Source organism: Aphis gossypii, chromosome 3, assembly GCF_020184175.1.
Source record: "Aphis gossypii isolate Hap1 chromosome 3, ASM2018417v2, whole genome shotgun sequence".
In the NCBI taxonomy this organism is placed as follows: Eukaryota; Metazoa; Arthropoda; class Insecta; order Hemiptera; family Aphididae; genus Aphis; species Aphis gossypii.
Window position 1 is genome coordinate 33,936,270 of NC_065532.1, and position 21,741 is coordinate 33,958,010.

Genomic DNA, 21,741 nt, shown 5'->3' on the forward strand with positions numbered 1-21,741 from the left:
TTACAACCCATTGTCAATAAATAATGAATTATGTTTACCTCAGTGCGTTTATTTACTACCTATTAATGATACAATTGGAAACGAAATTTTATGGGTTATATAAAATGTTTTAAATTAAATTATAAGAATTCCTATACGTATATTTGTGTTATAAATAAAACTTAAATTTGAAAATATATTTCTTTTAGAAATTAATACACATTTTCATTCTAAAGTACCATAAACTAGAAATTCTTGAAGTGTTGTGTTTCAGATCAAACATATAAAAGCTTCAATTTTATAAAGGTATGCCATCAAAATGAATACTCGATGTGTTTATTTAAAGTAATATGAATATTTCTCTTAGTTAAATTTAATTGTTATAAAAATACAATTTTTAAAAATGTTCATTTTATCATTTTCGATAGGATTTTTATTGGAATTCAGTTATTGAACAGGTTAGTAGAACAAATGTACCATAAATTAACGTTTTGATTAGTTTCGTTTAACAAGTAACTGAGTTGATTATAATAACATGGAAAGCATTCATAACATTTTTTTTTTTTTTTTGCCAAATGTTTGAAAATATTTAATACTAATCGTATAATCGTAAACAAAGTTACCTTACTGTTTATAATTTTGACAAAAATAAAAGTATACGTTCATACCAGACTTGTTATTAGAATTGAAATATTAATGAGTATCTTAATAATTACTATAGTAAACAATTCTTCCATTCATATCGATTATCATTATAATATTTTAAATAAAATTTGATAAATATTACCTTTCAACTAAAATTATTATTATTATTATTTATTTATTTATTTTTTTTTTTGTAAGCTCTAAATACCTAATATTAATATTTATATTTTATATATATTATATGTATACGCTTTTAATTTTATCGTTATTGTATGAATGGTTATAGACCAGGGGTGGCCAGTGAGAAGAAACTCACGAACCACCAAATGTATTAACAAATATGGAAGAGTCAAAATGTAAAAAAAAGGTCATATTATTATTATATAATACATAAATAATGTTAAAAATTTTACTTTGCAAGCCACAAAAGTCTATGTGGCGAGCCACATGCGGCCCGCGAGACGCCGTTTGGCCACTCCTGCTATAGACTAATAGTATACACCTACCTACAAATAGCCTTAAACTAATATATTTGATGGTAGATAATAAAGAGTATCAGGACTTAGAATAAATTATAAAATTAAATAGGTAATAATTTTTTAATTTAAAAATATATTTTAGCCAAATGATAAGGCTGAATTTTAATATTAAAAAATACATTTTAACATTATAATATATTATTAAATATTTAAGTGTTATTTTCTAATAAAAAAAAACTAGATAATTAAACGTGTCTATGAACAGTGGAGTGGCAGACGTATATTAATATTTTTATAGTTATTTTGATAAACTGCTACCATATCATATAATCCATAAACTGCAGCTTTAAAACATGAATATTGCTAATTCTAAATGTTGTTAAGCTTCTTATAGCATGTATTAAATGATGGAATACCGTGAAGTATCCAACTGAAATTCCCAAGTAGGTTGATACCTAATTTTGTTTTGAATTTTGTACACACAACAAAATAATTCTTCTAACATTATACAAATTGTTCATACACATAAAATAACAGTATATTAAAATACTTTGTATATTAACTAATTAAAAAAATATAAGAACATAATTAAATATTCTTTAAACTCCGTCTTAGACTAAATTATAAAGTGTATATTTTATACATAATATGCTAATATTATTATAAGTATAATTTTATTAATTTACACGCGACATGTCAGACATGTAAGATATAAAATTGTGATGAATACCGAGAAAAATATGTGGGAACATTCTACACATTTTAATCGGTTTTGCGTGTTTAATACTTAAAATGAACAATTTTATTTTATTATTTCATATTTTATTTTAATTATATGAATACTATGATTGTTTTATGAATACATATTCCTTTAAATTATATAAAAATGAAATTTAATATTTTATTTTTAAAACGTAATCTGCAGTCTATATTGCATTTTTATTGTACGTTTTTGTGCTTAATCTAAATTAAAATAATAATGCAATAACAAAATATCATTATTAAAATATTTTAATGATTATTATTGTGTTATTATAGAAAATGACTGTAAAAGTCAATTTAGCTTAAAACAAGTTTGACAACTACAACACTTATGTATATATATATTTCATAAAAAATGTATAAATAAAACATTTTCTATATTATTACACCATTATTTTTTACTGTTAGGTAGCTAAATAATGATTAAAGTTAATATTTTACTATCTAAAATATTGTATTAATTGTATTTTTTTTTAACAAATGATTAACTTTAAGGGAGAATAGGTAAGACGTTCATATTTTGATGTTATCAAAATGTAAAACAATATTATGTAGAATACTTGAACGTCAACTTCAAAGTTAAAAATTTTATTTGAGGAAAATCATTGATATAATATCAGCTATTAAAATTTCACATACGTACATTATAGTTCAATAGATATTACTCCATAACCCAGTAGTAGATAGTACATTTTATTACTCTTCACCATTTATCAGTTATATAATTGGAGAGTGAAACATAAGCAGAATTAAATTGGATTTCTACATCCTTATAGTAAAAGTTAATTATCGATATTTCTGATTTTCTGATGCAATCGTCTTTTTTGTTTATATTATGTCGTCTGAGTAAGTTAACCTTTGTATTACAAAAATAAGGTTTACATAGTTTAAAACCCAATGTTTACATTTTTATTTATAAAAACATTATTATGTGAATCAATATTTTTACATATTATTATAATTTATAACAAAGCACTAAAGCAAAAAGTTCAGTAATTTGTTTAAAAAAAATATATATTTTTACACTTGACTCGGTGACATAAATATAATTTAAATATGTTTATTAATTTTATAATGAAACTTTTTTTTAAGTACATGTATAACATAATGATTAATATTATATATAACTTATTTCTATTGATATGTTAATGTGTATAATAATATTATAGCTGAAACATAATATTAATACATTTTGTATTTTATATTTAACAACTTTATACCTAATGATATATAATATTATGAAAAAAAAATTAAATTGAAGCCATTCATTTCAAAAAATCAAATGACAGTGATATTGGTACCTGATTCAATTAAAATTAGCATTATAATATTGTGCATTACTTAATTCTTTATTGATATTAAATATTTGGCCTATTTTTTTTCTTATACGAGTGATGAGAAATGCACTTGAAATAATTTTAAGTACATTAAAAAACTCTCTCGATAATGTATTACATAATATATTATATTCTTTGTAGAAGCCACTTGAATTTTGTATTAAATGTTTTATTATTTATTCGTACCAATTGTTTACATCAACATTTATCACTTAATAATAATTGATATTGAAATCCAAAACTGAGAGCTGATTCATGAAATATTTTTATTTTGTGAGAATTGGAATAAAATATAGAAGATTAATTGGAATGCCTGTTGGTAATTAAGAAATATTATTAGAGATACATCCAATATTACCATTAAATACAGACCACATAATAAAATATAACAGTTAACGTTATCTTATTGAATCGTAATAAAATATGTTTCCAATTATTCCAAACGCCCAAAAAAAAATGTTTCTATTTATTTATTTATGAAATATGTGGTCGTAAGATGTTTGATTTTCAATAAAAAGTACTGATCATTAATACCTCTTTTCAAAATATTCCTAATATTTTTTTCAGCATACATAACTATAATTTGTGTTAAGTGCACCACCACTGAATGCATATTATAACACAATACTATAAATTATAATACTACGGTTCAAAAAAATAATATTCATTGCAAGTTTAAGTAAACCTATTTAGTATATATATATATATATATAATATAAAAACAAATTTTCTTATACAATCGCTTGAGGCCAATCGAAACCCTCGTCGGCGGTAAACGTACACACTGCACAGTAACGATAATAATAGTAATAACAACCACCATGCGTAATTTCTATATAAAAGGCATGCAACACGATTCTGGAGGAACCGATCATCCCTGAGCCGGTCCGAGCAGCTATTTTCGCATATTATTATTATACACCTATATAGTAGTTGTTGTAATAATAAGGGTCGTGCAATAAAAGTGGCGTTTATTATCTCAAACGGTGGAAAAGGTGTAATGGTTTGAGAATGAGGTGGGTTGTGGTCTCAAAGGTAAAACGGTCCACTGTGGCACGTGATTGGCCTAAATGTTTACACGGATAGTCGGGCCTTGGTGGTATTATTTTTATCAAGGTTCATCATGAGTTCACCATGTTGTACATCAATCTATTGCTAAATTATCCAATGAAAAATTGCACAAAAGTAGTATGATATCTTAATATAGCACGGTTAATAAACAAATTATCTTTAGTTTTGCTAACTTTGAAAATATTTGAAGTTTTTGGCTTATTTAGCATATTAATGAATTCTTACCGACAATTTTTTTCAAGACTATAAAGCAAGCACAATATATTAATAAATTACTGACTTATCTTTTCATCTCCCTCTACCTCGAAATGTTCTTCTCACGCTTAAAAGAAAATAGTGTTGTGATCTTTTGATTTAATTTTTTTTAATTAACCTAAGTGTATATATAGATGGATTCTTATTCATGCGAATGCTATTTATATTTTTTCCATCCTCTTATCATATAATATAAGATTTATTATGCATATATCTGTACAGACTGTATATTATATTCTTACAAAAAAAAATATATATATATCTTAGAAATTCGTATGTACATTCTTATATTATATATATATATATATATATATCCTTATCATACGTTTTGTTTTTTTACAAAATTACTTTTTTTTTAAATTTAAAAATAAAAAGTAAAAAAACCAGTAAATTATAAAATTATAGTAGAAACTAATATTTCAAAAGAATATTTTTATATTCTAACCTTCTTTTTCTTCGATCTATATTATTATGTTACGGCAAATATAGGAATTGTTTACACTAGTCTTATCAATTTTTAAAAATAAACAGCATTTAATAATGTATAATTTCCATTAATTTTAATCAATATTTTTTCTAGTACATAATCTAGTGTATAATCTTTAGCCAATATTCATAATTCACGAACTTACTAGTTTCGATTTCACCCTAATATTGTGTTATAAATAGTGATTCGTTAAAGATGTTAGTATTTCGTTATTTTCAGAGCTTCAAACAGATTGAAACAAATTTTTTCATTATCTGGTTTTAACAGAAAATCTAAATAAATTAAAACGAATTGACATTTCATTATTGTAGAGTATAAAAAACAAACTATCAAACCATTTTTAGTAGTATTACCAAAAGTAATGAAGTATCTAAACTCTGTCCAGCGAGAGATCGCACCAACTCTGCACATCCTCCTTCACCGCCCTGCTATCGAAAAACTGATTTTGGTCGGCTGGCATTGCGTTCTATCGCTGGATAGAGTAAAATATACATATTTTTTTTTAACAAAAACAATTTAATTTAGAAAAACCTTACGAAAACCTATGACGAAAAGAAATTCGTTTCAGTTTGATCCCCGGTTTGTTTTACGCTGCTGCTGCTCTGTTGCGGTGTTCACTGTCGCCTGTAATTTCTGCTTTTTTGTTGTTTGCTTATCGTTAAAAACAACGTTTGACGATACAATACCTTTAATATTATCTTCGCGGGTATACCCCCAGCGCACAACATTTTAATAATAACAGCGATAATACCGGTCACGGGGGGGAGGGGGTGGAGGGCGTTAAACGTGTTTGCCAAATGTAATAATAATATTATTATTAAACAAAATTATACTGTCGAGTTAATATTATCGACGTTATTGTTTACTGTTGTCTAACGTCCGCCGCGGCGTGTTTTGATGATTTCAGGTGATCGGACGCGGACAGGGACCATGTCGTCGGAGACGGCGCCCAACTGCGGTTACGGTAGCAGCGAGGAGACCGCGTCGCTGCTGGTCAAGAGCCCGCCGCCGGTGGTCCGGTCTTCGTCGGTGGCCGCGACCGCTCCGTCGCCGGCCACCACGGCGGCCGCTCCCACGTCGTCCGGCAAGCCCGTGCTCACCCGGCAGGACTGCACCACTTCGCTGATCCCGCACCACTACCGGGACCTGCGGAACGCCACGCCGACGCTGGGCAGCAGCGACGACAGCGGGCCGCCAAACGACGGGGGAGCGGCCGCAAGATCGGTGCCCGACATCGAGCTGCACTGCCGGTACCTGGCCGTGTCCCGGTGCCAGTGCTTGAGGCGCAAGAGCCACTGCATCTCGCGGTCCGTGTCCCGGGAGAGCGTCCGCGGCGGCTCGGTGGTCGGCGTCGGAGGCGCGGGCGTCGGCGGCGGCGTGGCCGGCGCGGCCGGTTGCTCGGCCGCCGGTTACGGGTACGGCGGTTACGGCGCCGGCGGCGGTTGCGGCGGCTCGATCGGCGGCGGCGGCGTCGGGTCCGCGTACGGACTGTCACCGCCGCCGCCCGTCCTGCTCACCACGTCGCCCAGCTCCAGGATCATCAGGCAGAGCTCGCAGCCCGAGGCCACCGGAAGCGCGTCCATGTGCTCCGGCCACTGTTGCCACAACATTCACCATCAGCCCAGCTCGTCGCTGCGACAGCTCCGCGACCCGGCCGACAACATAGCCATGATCGCGGCCGACTCGCTGCGGATAAACGGCGCGATCAGACAATTTCGACAGGTTGGACCAGTAAATAGTCAGTACTATATACGATAGAGACGCGCGTTAGGAGTTATTCATTTATTATACTCTATTTTTTTTTCTCTCTTTTTTATTATTTTTTTTTTCAAGTCTTCACGCACATTACATTACGAGTAATGCATATAATATCGTCTCACAAAACCTTATACGAACCGCGTGCCTATAGTTTTTCTATACGTACCACACGCCCGTTAGACACACGCCCGCGGTATGATCATATTATATTACATATTTTCCATTATTCCTCCGTCGTCAGTGGCGTGGTGATCATTAATAATAATACCGTATGCGAGATCTAAACGGGCGCACTCACGCGGACCTCGTGAGTTTAGGTATTTTAAACGTTTTGCCCGAGTACTAAAAATATCACTCACTACGTCACTGGCCTCCACTCATCGACTCGAAACGCTTTTTTTTCTTTCTATTTTTCTCTTTTTTTCTCTCTTTTTTATTTTTTATTTTTTTTTTTACTTCGAATTTTTTGATGAAAGCTTCGATGACCCATTACCCTCGCCTTATATATACTTTTCACCCAAAATAGTAGAGTACGCGTATACTGATATTACGACAATTAAGTGAACGTTTTAATCGCTTCGAATTCATATATAGCTCTAGGTTATTAAACACTGTTTATTTTAATATATAGCCCAAGTACTATTTATAGCATGACCCTAATGGCCTAGTAGTATACCGTATTATATTTTATTATAATCAATAATCTACAATCAGTTGATTTTTATTGCATTTACAACCATTATTGGTATCGAATTGATTAGTTTACGAACATTTGCTAGTCACCTTTTCTCCTTCGTCTGATTACAGTCACACGCTTCATCAAATGTCATTTAATAATTCATAGCTACAGTAATAGAATATCGAATGAAACCGTTAGGTATAAAAAATATTATAATTTTCGCAATTTAAATAAGTAATTGTTATTTCAAGATTTTTTATATCACTTTATTGTGTTTTAATTACCAAAAAGAAATAAAATCTTAAGTTTAAGTTTAGGATAGTCATTTTTCATTCAAAATAATTAAGATACGTTATATTAAAATAATTATCGTTCTTCAACTCAATTTGTTTCTTTATACATAGCATTATAGCTATACGAGTAATTTAAATCATTAGTAATACGAATATAACTAAAAATATCAAAGGATATTTAATTTTTGAATAACACATAATTAAAATTTCCACACTTAAATGGAATGTATGTGCTTATATAACTATTTTAAATGTATATAGAAGTCCACAGTTATTAGACATGATACTCAAATAATGACTTTGCAAATAAGCAACCAGTAGAACAGAAATACAATTATAGTATATTGTATTTCTTTTTTTTTTTTTAATACCAGAAGAAGTAAAATCATAGAAAAGCCTTGGAAAACAGTATTTCTTTCTTCCGCATGAGCGACAATAACAATAAAAATGAAATGTATAATACAATTTAAGTGTTTCTGTACAAAAGAAAGACAGTTTCAAATGTATGCCAAATGTTTAAGCAAAAAAATCTCTCAAGTTTAAAATAATGTGTTTAATGTGAGACACACCAAGTTTTTTTTAAGTATCTAGGTAATGATAAATACATAGAAACAACAAAGTACATTCAAGTGAAACTTCATTAATTAATGAAATAAATTGTTTCATCAAAAAACTAAAAATGACATTATAGTTTCTTTCTTAGTGTCAAACATTTTTAATAACTCTATGTATATCATTTTCATTTGTATATTAAAATAATAAACCTAACTTAACTAAGATGGCTGGATGACTTTATTTAATATATGCATAATACGAACTATTTTAAAACAATTATAAGAAACCTTGCATGGTAATCCACTTAAAATAAATAAATTGAATATACCTAACAATAATATTTTATTATTATTATTATTTTTATTAAACTGAAAAAAAATACATAATTAAAACCTAATAATAAAATTACAAGGATTTACTATCTCCTTTAATTATGTTTATGATAGAGACAGAGAGTTTAAATACATTTAATAAAAAATTACATTATAATTTATAGGCTATTATTATTATATGATTTAACTATATTTAAAATTTTAAGAGAGAGAGTTATTGCATATAGAAAAAATATTTTATTCTAATTGACTAATTATTAGTGATTGCCGATTGGTGATAAAATATATTTATATACAATGAGGCAATTTAATTATCTATTTTGGTTTACTAATTACCTATACTAAATTGTATGAAAGAATAAAGACAAACATTATACTGATATTTTAATTTGAAAAAATATCTTAATTTATTTTTAGTCAACCAAAATTACTAATGAACTTCATTGGGTCACGAGAGGTTGAAGTTTAATCTAGATTTTTGACACTGTACAGGAAATGTGAATTATCTACTTCGGGATATGTTTTAAAAAACATATTTTTATCATAATTGGTGTATTTTAAGGTCAAACAAAATTTTGAGCCATTTAAAACAATAAATATTAAATAGAAATTTTTTCTCCCTTTCAAAATATATTTCATTTACTTATTATGCCTTAACCAAACTTAAATTACAAACGATAATCATATAGGAAGCCATTTTAGGCTTCTCATATACCAATGAAATTTATATGAAAATGTATATTTGAGAACCAAGAAGGAATATCTTCAGAGCAGTTTGTACTGTAGGAAATTGATTAAAAATTAAAATTTATGAAAATGCTCGAGAAAGTTATTAACATAAAAGATAAATAACTTTTAAACTTATGTAAAATAATAGTTAAACATAAATCGCGTTATAATTCACTATAACATTATTTAATTTACTATACATTTGATGTAGGTAGGTATATAGTATATACTGTATAGCATATACAATTTCACTTATGTATCATATATTATTAGAACTGTTTTTTTTATTTAAAAAAGTAATAAAAGATTATTATACTTAATAAAGTACTCTTGGTTTTTAACGAATTCGAAAAAATTTACATGAAAAATATGGATATATTATATATTATTAAGCAATTATGCGTTTTTTGTTTGTTTAATATTAACCTTAAAAAAGTTATGACTTTTATATAATTTATATTGCATATAATATTATTATAGTTTCTATGATAACATATATATTATATAGTATCGTATTTTTTATGTACCTACTATAACCATAATTAAACTGGTATTAAGTATATTGCCACTTCGGCTGTACAGTTGTTATTTTATAACAAACAAATTATTGGTAATAAAATGCGTATGTATTTTAGGATTAATTAAAACCAATAATTTAATAATACAAATATACGTATACATTTCTCATACATGTTGATTTTTTGGGTTTTTGTGAAATAAGTCTAGTATATTATTTATTATTCTTAGAAATGAATGCAATTTACACTAATAAACTAATTAGAGAACGAATTTTCTATCGGTATTGTATTAAACGTGTTTATAGTTTAAAATTTTTGCATTAGATGACATATAATTTTTTAATTGACATGGGAGTTAAGGGATTCACTTTACATTGAACTTTTGACCCATTTAATAAGGTTCAGGACTAAAATTTTGGCTGATAACTATACCAATACCAGTCCTTAGTTCGATTTAACACTATATTTATTATTATATTAGTATTCCGAGATTTGATTTTTTTTTCAAAGACATGTATTATCTAAATTAATTTTTAAAAAAGGAATATTGTTAGTTGTAAAGGTAATTATTTAATACAAAATACGTATCTATATTTGTACCTACTACAACTTTACTATAGTATGTGCATCGACACATTGTACACATTTAGATAGACGGTTGTAAATGTCCTCATAGAAAGCTAAACTTCATGAATTTGAATAACAATTATTCGTAATTAACATTTGTAAACATTGTATTAAGACAAAACAGGAGATAGCTAAATCCTTATATTTAAGGTGTATCCACATTCCTCATGTATAAAATGTATATTGTATATATAAGTCTATAAATATGATTTCAAAATATAGTGAAACATAAATATTGATGTAATATTATAATTGTTGAATCTAGAATATGCTTACGTTTTAAATTAATAATTTAAAACATACGTTTGTAAATTTACTTTCACTGTTTACACAATTAAAAAACAAGAATTTCTTATGATTAAAATAAATATGAATACCTATCATAAAGTGTATCTTTATCATACAGACTAAATCATATTCATAAAACAGTATTATTTACATACGTACTCGAATTGATAGTTGCTTCTTATATACTTGTACACATTTCAAAATTTAATTTTAATTAAAATAGTCGCGTTTTGAAAATATTAATACTATAATAGAATTTATACTGACATTTGATTATAAAAAAAAAAATACCAAGTCACAATTTTTTCGTATTATATGAATGACATGATGCATATACTAAAATAAAACGTTTCAACTAGGATTACCTACTGCTAGCAAAATACGGAGTGCATAAATAGGAAAATCTATTTTCTGAAATGTATGCAGTAGTAACCTATATACATTCTACATATTATAGTACTTACTATTTTCCCCCAAGGATACATGCTGTGTTTCTTTCTTAGTATTGTACCATTTTATTGGTTAGGCTACGAAATAACAATGTTTGTAAGCTACATTAAAAAAAAAACCCGTTGGAATACATCTATATAGTTGATACCCATTACATATTTTTATTTTTATAAAAAAAAAATGATTTAATATTAATCAAAATATTAATGGTAAATACAAAAACTTGACTTACATAATTTATAATTTTAACCTAAATAAATACTTAGACTGTGGAAGTAAGTTTAATATCATAAGATACCAATTCTTAACGGGAAAGTACTGAAAATGTTTAAAATAATTGTTGTTTTTATTTAATAATAATAATAATATAATCCATTTTAAAATACGATAAGTATGATTATTTTATAAAACTGGGAATGACTTGAGTTAATAATGTTAAGATTATACGTCCTATCGGTAAAAATTAAAACTAATGGGGTATACTATTCAAACTATTAATTATTAGTAATAAATTATGGAAATTATTATGTTATCATCGGTATTAAACGCATGTTGTGACATTACACATATTACAACATACTCTAAGTGGTATTTATTACTTAAAATACTCTATGTACCTATTTAATAAAAATGTATTAAAATTTTAAACGCAACACTTCGATGATAAATAATTTGGCTCTCATAGCGATTCTTGGCACAAATATTAAATTATAATGCGATCGATATCGATACATCACTGTACATATTTAATGAGTTGTCATCAGATACAAATATACATTTTCCAGTTAGTGATTGACTATGAATGAGCCATTGCATAGTAATGATTTGACAGTGGAGTCGGGTATAATAGAATTCCATTTAACAATTGCCAGTCGGCAGTTTGTAGTTAGTTGCTTAGTTTATATTATTATTATAGGAGTAATTACATTATGCATAAAATAATAATAGACTATATCAAAATATAATAATTAATAAATTAAACATACCCATTATGTGATTATATTTTCATGGAGTACATACGAGTGTGTGTGTATACACGTATCTTTTTCCTTAATTTCATAACCTATACAATAAAATAAATTAGATAAAATAATTATCTATCATAAATGCATGATACTATAACATAATTTATGTTATTTATTGATATTGTACTTTTGTTTTACACTTCTTTAGATATTAACACATTACCAAAAGTTCCATATATTTTATACTTAACGTACATTCATTGATTAGTAGAGACTTTTTGAAGAGATTATGTAAAAAAATTCTTAAAAGCTTTTGTATATATATGATAAAAAACTTAAAATAGATGAAACAAGTCAAAATGTATAAATAACTGAATTATACTAAACTATAGTTTTTTTTTTTTTTGTGAAGAGGGGGTCACCACTAATCTATTATCAATATATATATATATAGATTTGAGGTTTATTTGTTAAAAAAAAAACCGGATTATTTTGTTATACAAATATTTCCTGAAAAGGATAATTAATATCCCTTAAAATTTGTCGAATACCCTTTTTAAATTGAAAATAATTTCTTATTGAGTACAAAATATAGTAAAATTCAACAAGTAATTCTTAACGGTATTAATTTTATTCAAAAATAATGGAAAAGTATTTCCAAACAAAGTTTAATATAAGAAATATTTGCTGATCTGGCCGATTATTAGTCTCATCAATTTTGTTCACTTGAATAATAATAGCAATATTTTTTAAAGTTTATTAAATATATAATTTTTATTTGGTGGTATGTATTATAATCTTGAAAGAAATGTTAAGTGGAAAAATATTTTCCTTTAACACTGCGTATTACATAACAACAACATAATTGAAGAATTTCATTTATATATATGTGAGCGTATAACTCGCATATTTACATACACACTAAAGATGTTTAGGTGGATCTAAAATTCAATTACATTATTCTGATTATTTTGAAAATAAATTAAATATTTCTATCATAAAATAAAACGTTTTTTACAATAAAAAGTGTAGTTAGACTTAGAAGAAAAAAATAAAACATTGTTGGAATACATTCATCTCTTAACACAAAATCTTTTTTTTTGTTTTATTTTTTCCTTTATTTTTAAAACTTTTTTTTAAAAGCACTGATAAAACAATAAGTTGCGTCATATCCAAAAAATAATAAATTGTTTTTTAAGGTAGGTACCTAATTTAATTAAAAACCATTACAAATGACACAGTTGGGTTTTCGTTTTATACGTAGTTATAGACTCATAGGCGAATTTTATAGTTAGCAAGGAGTTGATTAATGGACATTTTTTATGATTAAAAATATTTGAGGCACTTAAGATGTATACACAGTATATACAGATAGATAAATGATAAATATTATATTTTTTGTCTAAATTAGAAGTATTAAGAATTTACCAATGAGAAGATTTAGGACTTTCTAAAAGCTATTAAGTAGTAGGAATATAGTGTTTATGTGATAAGCCGAAGTTCTTAATTTAGCTTCAGCTAAATTAAGATAGAGAGCTATAAAACTCAAATATTCCACGTCCATGTCAATAGTTCATATTCAATTACTTAATTACTTTTATTGTAGGTATAACATTAATGTTTAAACTGTTAAAAGATTTTATATTGTCTAATAATGGGGAAAATATATACTGTAAATTATAAAATATGTCACATTACTGTTTAAGAATTATTTTTTAAATCTTTTAAATAATTCAATTCCGTATGTTTTAATTTATCATTTAAAAAATCAAGTTTTTTTGAAATTTCTTTAAAGAATTAATTATTCTAAGTAAAAAGAAAAAAAATATTGTAACAGCTAAATTATTGGGATTTATTTAAATCACAATGATAATAAAATTCTATCTTACGTTAAATGATCGACGCAAACAAGTGCAACACACTCGGTCATTAATCACTATACCTTATAAATTGTTTTTTTTAACCCATTAGTTGTATGGCGTAATAAATAGGCAATATAAGTATATTTATTATAAATGCACTATAAAAATACATTAATAATAATAATAATTTACTTACAAGATAAAACATTATTTTACGATCAATAATAGGAAAGTATTCAAGTGTAATTTTCAATGCTATAATATAATATAATTTAACTTGTTTATATTCCTAAGAATAGAAAATATACTTATATTATTCTAAATACACGTTTCACATTGATGTATTAAGAATTATTATATATACATTTAGACTTTTAATAAATACATGTATTAGATTTATTTTATGTACTTATTGATAATTACACCCTATTAAAAGAATATTTAATAACATAATTAGAACGAGATTTGAGCTGTAAATTAAGTTGGCCATTAAAATACGTCTAATAATACCATTTTGATAGTTTGATAACAAATGTATTATTAATCCAAATTATTAAATTATTTGAATAATTTTAAAAGTAAGAAATAAAATAAAAACTAACATCGTTATGGTATTTTAAAAATGGTATTCCATGGCATTAGAAAATATTTGATACAATATATTTCATTGTCAATTACCCCATAGTCAAGCAAGTTGATGATAATTTTAACTCAATTAAGTTAGTTAACTTTTTTTGTCAATCAAATTAATATTCATTTTTATTAAATCTATTTAGTTTAAATTGTATTAACTAAACTTCAATTATTAGTAAATATATTTTCCAAAAAAAAAAAAAAAAATCTGGATTAACAAAATATTTGACAAATTGCATTTAAGGTTATAAACAAACAAATTATAATTAATTATAATTTAATTAACTTTAAAAATAAATAATAAACTTTGGTGTTTATTTATTTTTTAAGAAACATATAACGCTATCTACAGGACAAATATTATTGTGAAAGTGAACTTTCATAGAAACATCGCTTTTCACCACTAGATGTCACTACAAATTTATTTACTTTTATGATCAATAAAGGTCACACTCCTGAATAGTATATTTTATTTTTCATCGATTGATAGGATATTGTTTTAATTTCATCAAACTGAATTATAAATTTAAAAAAAATCTATAGGCATATTATATTTTAATATTATTATAAATAATAATAATTGATTGTAAAATGCCACAAACTGATTAAGATGCGCCAAGAACAGAGTATATCATACAATTTCTCTTCACATTTTTTAAATTTAAATTTATTAATTAGGTCTACAGTAAAAAATAATGAAAATTAAGCAATATATAATATAAATCTAACTTAGAAAAACAGTTGATTTATCGATTATCGTAAACAAACTTTATCTGGAAGACATATCGGTAATAATATATGTATGAGAAAAATAATAACAGCGACTGATTTAATTAATTAATTTTGAGCTGTTAATTTAATAGATACTTTTCAAATTTAATTATATATTTTATTAAACATAAAAACAAGATATTAGGTATTATTTTAATTATAATCGTAAAATGAGTTTTTTAGTGGCAATAAAAAAAATAATTATACTAAGTACTGCAAAATAAGAATTATTGCCCAACTGGTTTACAGTTATACCTATAGACCTTTAAAGTTGTGCAAACTATTTCTTTCTATACATGGGCGCAAATTGGGGGGAGGCAAGATAGGGCACTTGCTCCATCCTGGACAAAAATTATTAAAAACTTGTTGCTCAATAAATATTACCATAATATTATTATTTTTATTAACATTTGAGAATTTTTTTATTTTGAACCCCCCTCCACCCCTCAAATGTTACCTATGGGCGCCAATGATTCGATAAAATATGTTTTCATAGTTTTATATTTTTTTTTACTTTTACAGCAATTCAAATGGAAAATATACTTTAAAACTTACACTAGTGTGTAATTTCTACTTATATAATAAACACTTTCCTCGAGATAATGATGAACTTTCAGTGAAAGGAATATAACAAATATGAAATATAATAATTATTTTTATACGAAAAATACGAATAAACTGTTTGAGTAGGCATCTGGTAAATATAATTTTTAAAATAATTAACTTGCATAATATTTCGATTTTATCAAGTAGCCAGTAGGTAGTTAGGTATATTTGTTAATATGGCTAATGTTTATATTATATTTAAATACATTTTGATTATAACTAAATGGATTTATATTATAAAATAGCCAATACTATAATATACGTATCGCTACATACATAATGATATTAAATATTAAAGAACAATATGTTATACTTATATTAACGTATTTCTTCAAATTCACAGATCATGTTAACAAAAAAAGTATGATTATTTTTGTTTTTATTCATATTTTCAATAAACAAAAAAAATTCTTCAATCAATTCATTGTATCATTCAAAAATTATATGGAGATATACTAATGTACTTTCTTACTTTTCTTCCCTAAATGTACAAGAATCATTTTCAATTTCGAGATAAACTTTGCGACCTTATAATGATAATATTATACATACCTTGGGTTAATTCATCAGATAAGTAGTTGACCAAGCATATATGAATATAATATAATATTATATTGACGTGATGCAATACTATAAATAGATAATGATCATTAATGATATCATTGTATCACTGACCGTTATTTTACAGATATTTAAATATTTTGCATACTTTCATTTTATAATAAATCACGGGAAATCTAAGGATATTTATAGTAGTATTAATTATTAGGTATGCAGATTATTTTTTTTGTTTGTTTAATAAAATGACTAGGAATTGTAATTATAAAAATGTAATGGTTAGATTATCTATATAATTAATTATACGCTCATAATAATTCTGTTTGAATATTATTCATACACAATTAAATTATACAAAATTAAATAGGTATAACTCATGTTTCACAAATTTTCTTTGAAACCGCTTTCCTTCACTGGTTGTAAATATATCTCCTAAGTCTGTCCCGTGCAATCCTTTTAGACATTTAGTGCGTTAATGGTGTAGCGATTTACTGCAAGGCTAACATTGTAATTTATAATAAAAGTGCCTTCATAACATATAACTTTCCAGGTTTAAAGTGCCACCATTAGACGGTTTATTTATTCAAGATAATCCCCGTTAAATAATTGTTCTGTAGATATTATATCACATATGTACATTGACGTAAGTATAATGCAGCAGTATAGCAGTATGCTCAGCGATTATGGGTTTCATAGGAATTATTATAAGTATACCATAATTTTTTACATTAAAATAGACGGCAACAAATTGTAAAAAAAAAAAAAAATAGAATATATTTATATAATTATTATGAAACAAATTATGACTATTAATTTCAATAGTAATTTGTATGAAATATGAAACAACAGTAAAAACATAATTATCTAATTTATAAATACAAAGATCAATTTTTTTCCTTATAAATAATTATTAACATTCAAAAATAGTTTTAAAAATATATAATTGATTCATTTAGCAATCAAACTATTTTTATAGACAATATTATTTTATTAATTTACCTCTAAGGTATGTAATTAAAAAGTGTGCTTATTTAGAAGTATAGTTCATAATCAATAAGAAATGTTTGGTTGCTTTATTTTTCATAATTTCAAATAATGTCCATTTTCAAATTATTTAATTTTCACATTTGTTTTTTGTTCGCATTTTTTTAATGTCATCAAGTGTTTTATTGCATAAAATATATACACAAGAAAAACTTAATGGGCCATTAAAACAATACTCAAGACTCGACATAAACTTAATTAAAACATATAAAAGATTTTATTTAACTCGTTGAAGTATCAATTTAAAGTTTAAAATCTATATTACTGTACCTATAGGTGGTATTTAAAAATTTTACTAACCCCTTTTTTAAGAATTTTTTTCTCAGTAATAAATAATATGTTAGAATATATTTCACTATAAAAATTTTTTCGTCTTTTGAACTTATACGATATGTCAGCCTGAAAATCTTCATTACCAGCATGTGTTAACATTTTTATAGTTTCTATTATACGATTTTGTGTAAAAATGAAATAATAATAATAACACGATTCTATACAAAAAAAGTTAGATCGACTATAATATTATAAATACAAAATTACACTTATAATACATAAAGTAATAATAATATTATTTTTTAATAATAGTCATTAAAATAGTAATAAAAACAATAACTGTAATAATGATTATAATATCTTTTTTATTAAAGTTTAAATAGTTTGGCTACAGGTATTTAATACATGATAACATGGAATTTATCATACATCTATTTGTTAGTCGGTTCCCGAAGTAGAAACTAGATTTTCTATATAATGCCTTTGAGACTTTTAACATTACTTGTTTCACCTACTAACCCCCTATGAGAGGGAGAGTTTAAGATACTTGGTCAGCCTGAAATTTACCTCTGTAACCAAAGGGTCAATCTCATTTGTAACTTGCCATTAAATTTATGTAAATTAAAATATTTGAAAATAAAATAAACAAAACTTTTTTTTTAATAATACAGTATATTATGTCTTTAAAAATTAGTATTTATTTATTTATTGGTTTTCATAGGAATTGTATTATGTGGAAGATAAAATTTATAAAAGTTTTAAATAGAAGAATTAATACAATTATCTGAATTATGTTTACTGAAGCAATATTTAAGTAAATAAATATAACTTAAGATCACGGTTACATTCTAGCTATTTTTATTTTTTAATTCACAATTTATCATAAAAATATAACAAATTACATAATGATCAAACTTTATAAATAATATATTATATTGTCATTAACGCAAATAATTCAAATCGATTTTGTAATAACTAATAATATATTTTACGTTGAAACTTTGAGAATATTATTACAAATAAACGATTATCTCACTAGGTATTTTATATAAATAATACCTAAAAACTAAATAAAAACTTGATATTATTTTCTTCTTTTTTCTCATAATACTTATCTGCATTGAAAAAACATCGAATCAGAATCATATAATTTTGGTTTTCGTTGTTTTAAAATAACAAATATAGAACAAAAAAAATATAGTATTTCAATAATACTGTCTATTTTTTAATGCAAAATTAGTGAACAATAAACTATTTATTAATTTGATAATGTTTGATTAAGATTATTTTTGTAATGCAAAATAGGTTACGCGAAATCGTTAAAAAAATAATCGTTTTAACATATAATAACGATTAATCGATATAATTTAAGTTGTTGTTTGTTTGCTATGGCAACTGTAATGGTCAGAAAAAAATTTTTGTATTATGCTCAAAAATATAAATTATTTATATTAATTTATAACAATTTTCTGAAATTAATAATTTATATAATACGATGACTTTGTTTTCACTAAATTTGAAAATAAATTTAAAATTCTTAATTCTAGTGTATATTATATATCTTATAATAGTAAAAGGTACAATAAAGTGGTTCATAATAAATAATAATATGATATTATTAAAACAAACTTTTTATTTATTTTTATAATAAACAATAGTTACTGTAGATAATGTATTCAAAAATTAAGAAATTTACTAGATTATTTTTAAGTGCATATATAGAAATTTATACGAAAAATATATTATGTACTTATTACAAATTTTAAAGTTTAAATATTAAATAAATTTAGATACCTATTTTATTCGTCAATAAATATATTGCTTGCTATTAATGTACAATAAATCGTTATTTCTATATTGTATCTATCTCTATCATAATTATTATTGAGTGATAATAAATGTCAATAATAATGTACCGTAATGTAATTATATATAGGTGGTCATATTATACTTACATACAATTTCAATTAACTATTCCATTAAAGGATCAATTTCGTCGTGATATGTTTATTTAAACAAGACTTAAGTAATTTATTCAATGCAGTATTTTCTTTTAACGTAGATAACGGATACTGATACATATTCATGAATTTAAATACATCTGCGTAAATTTAAGATTTGTTTTTCATTATTAACGTAATGATTATAAAAGAAACATTTTTCGTATTTATTTTAAAAAGTGATATATATATTTTACTAAACGCAATTTGTGCGAATTATGTTATGGTATAAATATCATCTGCCAATAATATACAATAATAAAACAAAAAAACTATATTTATTTTTCTACGAAAGTTTAAATTAGTTCCACTATAAAAAAAAATAATAATAACTCAACTTAAATAATTGCGTCATTTTTTTAAGTTTATTAAAATTATAAATGGAATTTTTGTTTCAAGTTTTGGAAAAATATATTTAAGTCAAAAGCCCTCATAAGACAGATTATTCAATGTCTTCGATACATCTATATTTTTTACTATTGAGAAGAGTTATTTTTTTTTTGGTGTTATATCCGACCACCCGACTACTACCCGTTTACTCTTTGACCCGATTACTTGTTCATCACTGAATTATAGTGGTTAACTATTCATGTCAGCGAAGTTGATTAATTGAAGTCGGACAAAACGTTTGTTTATTGATGACGAAGCCCCGGAGAGAGAGTAAGTTTCTCTCTTTGGGCAAAATGCAATATATGTATATATATCTATCTATCTATCTATCTATCTATATATATATATATATATATATATATATGTATGTATGTATATACATGAGAACGAAGAAAAAAATAACCATTTGTTTGGAAACTTTACCGAGCTTCACCACCGCCGCCGTCAATGCAACAAAAGCCCACAATGGGTCCGTGATTGACGACCCAGTTTTCTGAGGTGGTCCGTCACAGGTTTTGACCGTTTCATTTATCAAACCGTCGGATGTAGTAGTCTGGTTGTGCGCATCCAATCCTACCGGAAGCCGACATATTGGCAGGTTTTCAAAAAAAAAAAAAACGACATATTACTTTACGCAGAATTATTGAGAAACTTATTAAAACAAAGCTTCCTTAAAATGAGACAATGCGATTTTTGCTAAATTGTTCAGTATTGTATTTAATATCAATATATATTTTGTTTTATAAAATGGAATATGTATCTAAATCAAAAAAAATAAAAAAATTAGAATTTTCAATCAATTTTTGATACAGTTTTGCATGTTCTATAATTTAAACATTATATCTTCATTTTGAGTTGTAAATATTGCTTAATTAATTCTAGTTTTCATATTACAACTTTGTAATATATTATTGTATATAAATCATCAAATTGATGATGGCTAGACAAAGTGTATTTTTTTTTTTTTTTATAAACTTTTATTTTCAGAAAATCGGTCATACTGATGTATTTATAAAATATTTTCTGAATTTATCACCGGAAAAAATTTAAGTGGGTTGATCATCAACAAAATAATAAAAGAGCCTTGCAAATAGAGTACATTATACAAAAATATATTTATAAACTAATTAAAGTTTGTAACCAAAAATGGTTTCGTAACAAAACATAGATAAGGACATAAATATAATCATAAATAATGATAATTTTAAAATAAAAACTGTATAGGCTGGTCCACAGTTGTTTCTCAATTTATTTTAAAAGTTGATACAAGAAAATTGAAAAATAAGTTGGGCTTTTCTTATACACATTACGTTGCTTTATTTTTATTACCAGTACATATTTGAATAACCAAAAATAGAGAAACATAATAACTTAATTTTAAAATATAGGTAACAC

General features: G+C 25.5%; 1 protein-coding gene across 4 annotated transcripts in view; it reads left to right on the forward strand.

Annotated features, from left to right (window-relative positions):
- The window catches only part of LOC114121090 (small conductance calcium-activated potassium channel protein), a 235,440-nt gene that overhangs the window by 86,701 nt on the left and 126,998 nt on the right, over nucleotides 1–21,741 (forward strand). For all 4 annotated transcript variants that reach the window (XM_050203982.1, XM_050203984.1, XM_050203983.1 and 1 more), the window contains exon 3: nucleotides 5,923–6,737. In XM_050203982.1, the coding sequence (XP_050059939.1) occupies nucleotides 5,946–6,737 (792 nt within the window). In that variant the 5' untranslated portion in view covers nucleotides 5,923–5,945. The remainder of the gene's footprint in view (nucleotides 1–5,922; nucleotides 6,738–21,741) is intronic.